Here is a 12,162-nt window from a genome sequence, read left to right on the forward strand (position 1 = left end):
CGGTTCAAGCCAGAGCTTTTCCATCTGCTGACAGGCTCCTGAGATCCATGGAAATAGCAGAGACCTTTCTGAAAGGCAAGGCACTTTCTCCACTCTTGGCAGAGGCTTCTAGGCCATCTCTCTTCTTTTGAGAAACTTGTCCCCTTCAGGAGAATGCATCTTCTGTGCAGTGGGCTCTGAAGAGCCAGTGGTTTACAGGAGGTTATGATGGACCTCCACTGGTGGCTGAGAGAGAAGAACCTGTTAGCGGCAAACCCCCTTTAGGATCCTCCCACACTATTCCCTCTGTTCTTTGATGCTTCTCACCAAGGGTGAGATGCTCACCTAGGAAGGGAGAAAATCTTGGGCCTATGGTCAGGAGAGTACAAGGCTTTTCACATCAATTTCTTGGAGATGAAAGCAAGGCAGCTAGTGTTACTCCACTTCTCAGAGACTGAAAGGTCACTCCGGTGTGCTGACAAGTAACGGCTTCACAGTAGTGACCTATATCTCCAAACAAGGAGGCAAAGCCTCTCACATGTTCAGCTAACTAGCAGTAGAGATACTCAGGTGGGCACAGACCAAGGTAATATCCCTCTCGGCGAGGTTCGTCCCCGGGAAGAGGAACGTCATTACTTATCATCTGAGTCGATCAGGGACGACAGTTGGTTCAGAATGGTCTTTGCTTCCTCTAATAGCGAAAAGACTTTTGACCTGTTCATCTCTCACCTGAATCACAAACTCCTGGTGTATTGGTCACGAGTTACAGACCAAGCTGCAGTAATGGAAGATGTTTTTCAGCACCCGTGGGACGGACTGGACTTTTACGTCTTTCCACTGTTTTGTCTGATACGTCAGACACTGAACAGAGTCCAAAGATTTCAGGGAGTTAGAGTAATGGTAGTAGCTCCAAAGTAGCCAGCAGCAGAGTGGTGTTCAGACCTGCTGGAACTTCTTGGGAAGTCCCAAGAGATCTTCCAGAATGGCCAAACCTGCTAAGACAATCGCACATAAGAAAGTTCCACAATGCAGTATACTGTACTGCCTGTCACTTCACGGCTGGAGGCTATCCAGCATATCCTCCAAAAGGAAGGCTTTTTGAAACCAACTGCGAAACAACTTTCCAGATATCTGCGAAAGCCGTCCACAGCAGTCTACCAAGCCAAGTGGAAAATCTTCTATGATTAGTGTCGTAAGGGGAATATTGCTCCACTTAAGGCCATTATTCCCTGACTGCAGACTTTTTGATGTTCCTGAGTAACACAAAATCCCTTTTGATCACTGCAGTAAAAGGCTACCACTTAGCCTTGATCCAGGTCTTCAAACTGAAAGGGCTTGATGTCTCCTATTCATGGAATCTCTCAGGTCTCGTTCAGAGTTTCAAGCAATCTTATCCTCCTCGAGGACTAAACCGCTAACCTATGATGTGACTAAAGTTCTCAGGGACATAAGGAAAGCCCCTTACAAACCCATGCTTAAAGCCTTAGACAGGGACATTACCTTAAAGACCATTATCCTGCTTGCCTTAGCTTCATCCAAGAGAGTAAGCGAACTACATAGTTTATTTTATCTTACGTCTCATTCCAGAGAGTGGAAAGAACTATCATTATCTTTAGTTCTCGAATTTGTGGCCAAAACCCGAATCGGGTTGATAATGATATTGCATTTGACTCTTTCACGATCTTGTCTCTCAAAGAGGTAACCGATAACCCGCATGATCTTTTACTCTGTCCCGTGAGAGCAATTCGTAAATACCTGAAAAGAACAGTGTATCTTAGGCCTTAAATCTCCAATTTATTTGTGAGCACTGGTCACTCCAAAAGGAAAGTATCCAAAAACACAATTTCATTTTGGTTGAGAGAAACAGTCACAAGAGCTTATAAATCCTTGGGGGAAGCGTTGCCAAGGGGCCCCCTTTTGAGCACATGATAGCCGTGTTCTTGCCACAACTCTAGCGTTCCGCGAAATCACTCTGTAGCACAAGTCTCCAAAGATTGTACTCACAGGTTTCTGGATACTTTCTCTTTTGGCCCTTTTGTTATGATACAAATAATCCAATTTTATACTCTTACAGGACATGTAACTGTTTTATTAAAGGCATCAGTTATTCCTGCATTATAAGGATATGTAGTGGGCATCAAGGCTGATGGTGATCATGTTGAGACTTGAAGCCTTCACTTGGATTTCACCCTAATGCAAGTAAAAATGCCTTATTTTTCAGTATTATTGATGAGATATTGGTGATACTCTTTATTTGACACTTTTCAGTAATGCCTCACAACTTAAAATTAATTGGTTCCGTAGTGGCTTTCGTAATGTGATTTTTTCGTGTTGTGGGTCGCTTTTTACATGTAAATAGCCTAATTCATTTCAGGCCTTACAAAAAACCACATTAAATAATCATAAGAATGATACACTCCACTTTACAGTACTCGACGAATCACTGTACAGTCATTTGGATCATACAATAATAAATTGACCGTTGGTAACCTATAAAAGAAATTTATAATTAGAGCAAACAGTAAAAATACAGTAACAAAAATGTGGAACCTTACCTTTGGAGTGAGGTGATGTCCAAGAACGAAGTGGCGGGGTGGTAGGGGAGGATGACAAACGGCAGAAAACGTTAACAAGTGGCAGAAAACATAAACACTTAACTTTACCAAGTACATTAATAAATGGCAGAAAACATGAACACTTGATTTTAGGAAACATTAATAAATGGGAGGAAATATTAACAGTTAACTTTATGATGAACTTAAAATAAAATTTATTTTGCCTTTTTCTAATTTTGTGTTTTTTTACTTTACGTTTCGTATTTTCTAAATTTAATTAATTATGTATTTTCTTCATCACTATCACTTTTCTTTCATTTTGTATCACTAATACTATCTTCCTCTTGGCCTGCTAGTACCAAAGGCCACTTTTTAAGAAAAATATCCAAGTTAGTTTGTTTCTGCCCCCTTCTTAAAATGTTCCTGAAATGACTAGGGCTAATGTCATTTACATATTCAAGCGCATGACCTGTGATAAGTTTTTCAGGATTTCTCTTTTTGACAAAAACTGCCATTTTATGATAGCAAGCTGGAGCTTCCTTATTTTCTGCCGTGATCATAGGGTCATCCTCTTCCTTCTCGCTGCTAGAGAACTGTTCCTGAACGACGTTCACTTGCATGGCCTCCAACTCCTTCAGGTCATCCGTCGTAAGTTCCTCTTGGTGCTCCTCGATAAGCTCATCGATGTCGGCCTCATCAACTTCCAGACCCATGGACGTCCCGAATGTCTCGGCAACCTCAGATTGGGCGACAGGTTCAGGATCGTCAACATTTTCGGAATCGGCTTTAGCTTGGTCTGCGTGGAAGCCCTCGAAATCTCATGCGGAGATAACATCAGGCCACAGCTTCTTCCACGCAGAGTTCAAGATGCGCCTCAAAACCTCCTGCATATCACTATCGAAATGCCCCTTCCAAAATTCATGAAGGTGAGGTTTGTGCTCTCAGTGAGTTCGTAAGATCTCTTGGTTGAAAATCACTTGCTGGTCCATGGGCTGGAAGAAAGGGGTGGTGTTAGACAGAAGATAGAAAAACTTGATGAAGGAATACTCTACTAGGATATCTTCCTTAAGGCCAGGAGGGTAAGCAGGGGCATTGTCCAACACCAGCAGGCATTTCAGGGGGAGATACTTCTCTTCTAAATATTTTCTAACAGTCGGGCCGAAGCAAATGTTTACCCACTTGGTGAACAAGGTTCTTGTTACCCTGACTTTTGCATTACCCCTCCACAACACCTGAAGCTTCTCCTTCATCACTTTGTGGGCCTTGAAGGCTCGATGAGTCTTGGAGTGATACACCAGCAGGGGATTCACCTTAAAATCCCCACTGGCATTTGCACAGAGTGGAAGGGTAAGCCTATCCTTCATAGGCTTATGCCTGGGTAGCTTCTTTTCTTCTGTGATGAACGTCCGACGAGGCTTTTCTCTCAGAAAAGCCCAGTTTCATAGCAGTTGAAGACTTGCTGGGGACTAACGTTCCTGGATAGTCAACTCGTCGAATGTCTTAAGAAAGGCTTTGGCCACTTACGTGTCCTAGCTTGCAGCCTCCCCAAGATGCAGCACCAAATGAATGCCAGACAGTCTCTTAAATTTCTCAAACCAACCCCAAGAAACCTTGAACTCTGGGGGTGCCTGCTTCGATGTCCCTTCTCCTGTGTCGACTTCGGCCTGAGCACGCACAAGATCACTGAAAATGGCGCTGGCCTTCTGGCAGATTATGGCTTCAGTGATTGTGTCTCCAGCTATTTCCATGTCCTTAATCCAGACAAGTAACAGTTTCTCCATCTCATCGTGGACATGGCTCCTCTTGCTGGAGAAAACAGTCATGCCCTTAGAAGGTGTTGCTGCTTTGATGGCTTCTTTCTGTTTAAGGATGGTTCCTATCGTAGACGGATTTCGGCCATATTCCTTCGCGATCGTACTTAACAGCATGCCAGCCTTGTCTTTCTTGATCATTTCCATCTTCGTCTCCATAGAAAGCATCATCCTCTTCTTTCCCTGCACATCAGCAATTTTCTTGGGACCCATGGCTCAGAAAGTAACGTAATATTACAACACGATACAGTACAATATTCATGAAAGAGAAATCACAAACACAAAAGTCAATGCGAACGATACCGCTGCCGAAACGAAAAGAAAGAGGAACGCCAATGCGTAGATGCATGATGGGATACAATACTGTACAGTAGATGCTGACTAAAAAGAGAGCAAGATCTTATGGTGGTAGCGAGTAGGGAGATAACTAATGGGAGCGTGGGAGGATGTTGGCGAGTTTATGGGCTGGCAGCACGCCAATTTTAAAATAAGTCTCAGACACGGTTGGGCTCTTGTACCATCCCTCCTTTGGTTAAAAGAAAAATTTTTCGCGATGCGAGTCGTAACATTCTTCCCATCTCGTTTCGTAGTGTGAAAATTTTGTAAAGAGAGTCTTTTGTGTCGAGAGATATGACTGTATGTTCATAGGGTCTTGCCTCTTTACGAGCCAGCTATTCAGTTCAAATTTCATCCACTTTTGACCTTTTGCTATTACTTAATGATAATTGTATCTATTAGAGAGAAAGGGTGTACCTCTTAATGGATACCTAGACTTCCCTCAACCAAAGGAAGACTCCAATATAAATGACTTGGAAGTTTGTATCCGCATAGGAATAAGCTACAAATTTTAAAAATAATTGTATTTTCCTAGCTAAACAAATTAGAGTCATTTATCAAAGATCCCGTAATACTAGGAAGACAGTTAATTTTAATAGCCTGGCCTTCTCCATCATGAGTCTCAATACTGCACAGTATTCTAGAACTTTAATTCCAGCTGTGACCAAGTTGTGGTATGATCTTCCTAATCAGGTGGTTGAATCAGTAGAACTTCAAAAGTTCAAAGTTGTAGCTAACTTTTTTATGTTGAACAGGCTGACATGGGTCTTTTAATAGTTTATATATGACATATCTGTTTTGACGTTACTGTTTTTAGAATGATTTATTGTTTATTTGTTCTCATCATTTATTTATTGCCTTATTTCCTTTTCTCACTGGGCTAATTTTCCCTATTGGAGCCCTTGGGCTTATAGCATCTTGCTTTTCCAACTAGGGTTGTAGCTTGGCTAATAATAATAATAATAATAATAATAATAATAATAATAATAATAATAATAATAATAATAATAATAATAATAATAACTGCCCCACAAGTCTTTTGAACAGGAAAAAGTGAAGTGTCATGAGAAGGAACCCTGCGCCACTATGCACTGTGGTTGCTTAGCAACTACAGTAAGTTACAATCAAGCCCCTTTTCTTTGCTTGTCTGGTTGTTGAGAAAACTAGATAAAGAGTAACCCATATAAATGACTTAGGTTTGTTTAGCTAGGAAAAAAAAATTAAAAAAAAAAAAATTGTAGTTTTGAATGGGACTATTATAAAGCCCATATTATTAAATGAATTAGGGTACATATGTTTAAAAAGTTGATATGAACACACCTTCTGATATGTTACTTGTACATCAGCTACAAACTTTTACACCACATTGTATGGATTTGCTCATATCCATGTACACCCATTTATTAGAATCATATACTACTAGTGTATTGAAAAATATTAGGAAAATTTTATTGTGTACCATATTAAATTTGTGTAAATTTCAATTTAATCATTCCAAGTTTTCCTATTTCTTACGTAGGTAGTAGGTTAGCTAGGGCACTAGCCACCCATTGAGATACTACCACTAGAGAGTTATTGGGTCCTTTGATTGGCCAGACAGTACTGCATTGGATCCCTGTCTCTGGTTACGGCTCATTTTTACCTTGCCTATACATACACCGAACATTCTGGCGTATTCTTTCCACATTTTCCTCTGTCCTCTTACACTTGACTACACTGAGAATTGTAAACAATTCTTCTTCGCTCAAAGGGTTAACTACTGCACTGTAATTGTTCAGTGTCTACTACTACTACTACTACTAATGATAATGATGATAGTCTGCTCTAACATAAATGTTCCCCTTCAGATCTACTCGGTACTGTAGTACATTGCAAATGTATATTTCTCTCTAAAATATATATTTTTCTTTAATTCTACAGGGGATTATCAGTGCAGTTGCAGGATTCTTTACGGGTAGAGTGTCAAATTTTTATAGAGATTCCCAGAAAGAACTCTTTCATAGTTCCATTTTATTGACTGTGGCACTCATAGGTCTTACGATAGCACCTTCTCTGACTACCCTGCTTATGTGCTTGATTCCATTGTGCATAAGTACTGCAGTTATAAGAGTTAGCAGCTCGGCGATCACCATAGGGCTTTGTGATCCATCAAAAGTAAGACAGGGTTATGTGGATATATTTATTTGAATGTTTAAATGTACACAATTGAGGATATATGTATATATAAATATATACATTAGTATTTATTAGTTTTATGAAAAAGCATGCAAATGATCACATGCAGTACATTAAAGCTTACTATATCGAAACTTATTCCAACAGGTTGGCTCTGTGACTGGATTTGGTCAGAGCATAGCATCAGTAGCTCGAATGGTGACACCACTTATTGCTGGAGTAACCCAGGAGATCAGTGTTTATGGCCCTGGTGTCATGGGAACCCTCTCTGCAGGGGTGGGTGCTCTACTAGCAGGTTACATGGTGCAAAAAGCAAAGCTTAAAGAAGAGTAAAAAGTATATTACATTTTTATCCTTGGTGCTTTTACATGTTTAATGAATATAAGTATTAGATTATTTTTTTGTTCTGTTCTGTTCATGTGTTTCATGTCATTGCAGTTTCTCCATTTTGGTACCTGCTATTAATTTTTGTTTTCAGATTACTAAAGGCATTTTTTGCCAATTAGAATTTAACAGATATACTATTTAGGTCTGTTATATTTTATATTTTTTTCCCATGTAGGTTTCTATAAAAAATATCTAATGTTGCAATTATCATGGTTTGTACAACACATGATGTAACAAATTTTATGGATTTCAAACTTTCTCCGTAATATGTAGAAAATTAAGATACACATTCTTTCACAATGGTAATGTCAACAAAATTTGTTTTTACATTTTAAAAGTACAAGCACTCACAAATTTTCAAAATAATTTTCTAAGTGGATAATGCTTCTGCACATTTCAAAATTAATTTTGGCTTTAGACGTTCTCTAAGCATTTTCAAATTCATTTTGGAACTGGAAATGCCTTTGTTATTCTGACTCAGAAACAAACCTTTCAACCTTTTAAATAGGAGATATTTCAGCAGAAGCTGGAACAGCCTTTAAATCGGTAACAAGGAAGTTGGGTAGTGACAGTTGGACTAAATTGATATTCCTGCCCACCTGACTGACAAGGCTAGCCGCATTTGATTTCAGCCACCTCAGCAATTTTGCTAGCTGTTTGATTCTATGAACTTTTGGTTTGTATGATCAGTAACAGTTTGGTGTACAGTACTACTTGCAATGGAACTTAAGATACGTGATATTTGTTAATGCCTTGGAAAAAAAGAAAGGCACATTGAGAGTTATATCCAAAGAGTCAATAGATACCACAGTACTTTTGTAGGGTCTTTTTATTGTGGCAATTGTCAATCATGGTCTTCTAATCAGTGGGCAAAGTTGATAAGAGGAAAAAATCCAAGACTAAACACACTCCTAAGGAAATAGTGCAAAGTTAATGCTAAAGAACTTTTTAGGTACATTGTTTCCCTCTTAGGCAGAGCTTCCTGTGATCTACTAAATAGGGCTCAGTCCACTGAGACAAAGTAATTGTTTAGGGAAGGAAAAGTTTGATCTCTGCTCAGTCCGAGACTCAGCTCAGGTTGTAGTATCTTCCTTCCCATGTGAAAAATTTACCTGCCTTAGCCTTGAGACGCCTGTGTCTGTGGTACTTGTCGACTACTTTGACCTAGTTTTTTTCCGGCTGTTTAGGACTTCCAATTCACCTGGTGTCAAGTGTTTTATGTCTGTGAGAGTTTTATCTGTACTTCCCTGGTGTCAAGTGATTCCTTAGGAAGAAGCTTCAATTTCTTCTGCCCACGTGGGACTATTGATGTCTTCGATCAATTTAACTTTGACCTCTGCATGTGGTGTATGTTGGAATAGTTGACATTGGTTTTCTCCTCTGATTCCTTCACTTCCCATAAGTAGTTGGGGAATTCTCAAAGGCCAGATGCATGAAATCCCGATAGGTTTTTAGCGACTGTGTCTTTCCCATGGGAGAGGGTTTAAAGGCTGTTCATGAATGGCAGAGGTAAGGGACAGTGACAATGCCCTAGAGACTGACCATATACATATGATCAGCACCCAAGCCCCCTCTCCACCCAATCTAAGACTATGGAGGGCCAGGCAATGGCTGCTGATGACTCAGCAGATAGACCTATAGGCTCCCCCAAACCCCCCCTCCTTAGCTCACAGGAGCAAAGGAACTAATCAGTTAGAGCAGGAGACTAACCCTAGTTTGGCAATCACCAGGCAAGGAAATCAGCAACAGGCCACAACCAGTGACTGATAACTTAATAAGAGTCAGTCCACTGAAGAGTGTACATAACATTGAAAAGACAAAGCAGTCCTCGTGTCTGGAAAGTAGCATGGAGGATGGACACATGTTCCACTCTTCCTACTTCCTTTCAGAAATGCGAGGACTGCTTTTGCCATTAAACCGTTTAGCAAGATTCCCTCCCTGACTGCTTGATCATGTGTGAGCATATCCCTCGGCCTGTGCAAGACTGGTCTTGGCTCCACACCCATAACTGGTTACCAGAGGGAAGGGTACTTGGTACCGCTTCAGTCTCTCAATTGACCAGTGGTGACACGGATAATACCACCACTGACTGAAACCAAAACCCTTGTAGCGGTTTGTGGACTGTGGCCAGATGTAGGATGGAGATTGCATAGTGGCCGACTACCAACCACACTCCAACATTTACTACACTAAAGATAAAACGGTGGTACGGTGGAATACCCAGGAATCTAGGCAAAAGGTAAACAGTCAAGAGAACTGGGCACTACCCCTTAATTTTATATTGGGCAAGGGGACCCAGCTAGAACTTATTCTGGAGTTTTACCGTCTCACCTATACTGGCATGTACAGAGTCCTAAATGAGAGGAGCAGTTTACTTTCTAGGCAAGATATTTTTTAAGCTTGAGTAAACTTTACAAACATTAGGAGAGGAAAATATCTAAATTTGACAGGTTACTTCAGTTATTCAAATTCTTCTTGAGTGATATTCCATCACAGTTACTCCATGGGCTTTCTCAGTGCTACAATCAAAAGTGACGGTAAAATATCAAATACCTGTACACAATTTATCTTCCCAAAAGCCATGCTACATTACATATCTACCACATACGTGGGCATAAACAATAATGCGAGAGATTCTGCGTCCTTTATCTGAGTGCAGGGCGCTGTCACTGAAAAAATAAAGAAAGTGGGTCATGAAACAAATGGACAAAGCTTACAATAAATTAAAGTACACTATATTAAAAAAATTAATAGAAAATTTGTATTTTCCTTAGATACACATTTTTTTCTCACTGTTTGCATACTGGTCCATCTTTGGACTCCAGAGTTCAGTATGTATACCGTTATCAGATGCAACTGTTCATATCTACGGGTAGGGAACAGTTCCTAAAGGGTCTTTATGAGTATTTTTTGAGGGACAGATGACCTCGGGGATCTTGTGATCTGGGAGGACTTGACCTGGTCTGATTTCTGTGAAGTCAAGAGCCAAAGAATCTTAAGGCATTTATTTTTTTATTTGTAAATATTGAGGTCAGGCAGCCATGTCGCCTCAGTCCAAGAGCGTTTCAGCTGTTGTGAAGCACTTGACACTTTTGGTTCCCCTCAACCTTAGCTTGAACTCCTGTGGTTGGAGCCTGCTAGGAAGTCTGGACCTGAAAGTTTATTTGGGCTTAGTGATTTAAGAAGATTATGCCTTCCCCACTGGCTTGACAAATTTTACATAATGAATGACTGCACTATCTCCTCTTCTGCTTTATCTCTGTGTGTCAAACCCACAGGACTAAGCAAGATCTGCCAACTTGTGTTGTCTAGGAGAAGCTCACAACCATGCTCACCAGGTAGCCAAAGGAGTGCGATTGAGAAAATACATGTCCCACTTCTCTCTATAATTTGTTTTCTTGCCGGTGTTGACAATGCACACCTGGGTGGCATGTCATGCTATAGAGCTGTCTGCTAGTATATCCCAGGCAGGAGCAATGTCCTAGCAGATCAGCTCAGGTCTCCAGGGGCCCAATTTGTAGGGTTAGTGGTCCCTACAGATTTACATAGTGAAAAGGCAGCTTGCTTTGTGGGGGCACATTGGTGAATGACGAAGTTAATCACATTGCTATAGGAATCCCCATGGGCATGTGTTCAAGCATGCATGGGATGTCATGGATGATGAGATGATCAGTACAGACCCATACCCTAACAGCCCTATGATAAGGTTATTTGGACTATTTTCTTTTGATCTATTAATTTACTAGTATCCCATTAACTAGTAGGTGCATTCCTATCGGCTGGTTACGATGTTTTTGGAGTAACTGTTATACGCATGGAATTCTTTTTTTCAGTTTGGTTCATTATTACTGTCTCCCATCAATATTCCCACTTTACAAGTATAAAATGAGTCCTTCTACATTTGGAAAAAGTATAAAAAATTGATTATACAAGAAACAAAATAGTCTCCTTCCAAATTTATTTCCTTAACTCGCCCACTCTTCATTCTAAGAATGAAGACAAAAATTAGCAATTCTTCTTCAGTCACACAATTGGGACTATCTTCTACCAACTGTTGTCATTCAGGTTACCCCTAGTTCTCTGTTCAATGCCAATTTCAGCTTTGGTCTGAGTCTTAAAAGATTAGTTTATAAATATTCCTAGAAATAAAAAAAAAAAACATGGGAATATGGGACAGTACGGGATCAAGCAGATTCTAACCCTTTTACCCCCCAATGGACGTACTGGTACGTTCTTGCAAAAAACTGCTATTTACATTTTTTTGCATATTTTTTATAAGAAATTTTAGGCATTTTCCAAAAAAATGAGACCAACCTGACCTCTCTATGACAAAAATTAAGGCTGTTAGAGCAATTTAAAAAATATATATTGCAGAATGTGCTTGAAAAATAAAGAACGCCCGGGGGTTAAGGGTTGGAAAGTTCCAAATAGCCTGGGGGTAAAAGGGATAATATGAAACCAGTATTTTAAATCCAATGTGTAAAGAATGTGCATCTTGATCAGATTTTGATCACTTTTTAATAACTAGGATAACAGCTTCCATAATTTCAGAAATATTTTATTGTTTATCTTGTTAATGTAAAATTTAACTACATGGCAAAGTTGAATTATTTAATTTTTATTATTATAACAATGCAAGTATCAGGCAGATGTTCCTTAATTACCTCCAGTATATTTTTCACATTTGAAAAATTATTTTTGTATAGAAAGTTACTTGCAGTTGCTGGTTGTATACTTTTTTCAAAACTTATTTTCAAATAAATTCTTATGATGAGCTTTATTTTTAAACTTTAATTACTTTAATGTATAATTTCACAAATGGTGTGGCCTGAGAAGCAATTCGGTGCACTGGGATTAAGGGGCCCAGCCAATATGCGGGTGTACACGACGGAAAACGCAAAATCATGAACAGCGAGCTT

General features: G+C 39.7%; 2 protein-coding genes across 6 annotated transcripts in view; both read left to right on the forward strand.

Annotated features, from left to right (window-relative positions):
* Positions 1 to 12,023, forward strand: part of LOC137621568 (major facilitator superfamily domain-containing protein 9-like) — a 120,519-nt gene extending 108,496 nt beyond the window's left edge. For all 5 annotated transcript variants that reach the window (XM_068351967.1, XM_068351970.1, XM_068351968.1 and 2 more), the window contains 2 exons: positions 6,602 to 6,835; positions 7,004 to 12,023. In XM_068351967.1, the coding sequence (XP_068208068.1) occupies positions 6,602 to 6,835; positions 7,004 to 7,189 (420 nt within the window). In that variant the 3' untranslated portion in view covers positions 7,190 to 12,023. The remainder of the gene's footprint in view (positions 1 to 6,601; positions 6,836 to 7,003) is intronic.
* Nt5b (5' nucleotidase B) overlaps positions 1 to 12,162 on the forward strand; it is a 434,421-nt gene that overhangs the window by 233,341 nt on the left and 188,918 nt on the right.

This window comes from Palaemon carinicauda, chromosome 28 (assembly GCF_036898095.1).
Source record: "Palaemon carinicauda isolate YSFRI2023 chromosome 28, ASM3689809v2, whole genome shotgun sequence".
Taxonomy (NCBI): Eukaryota; Metazoa; Arthropoda; class Malacostraca; order Decapoda; family Palaemonidae; genus Palaemon; species Palaemon carinicauda.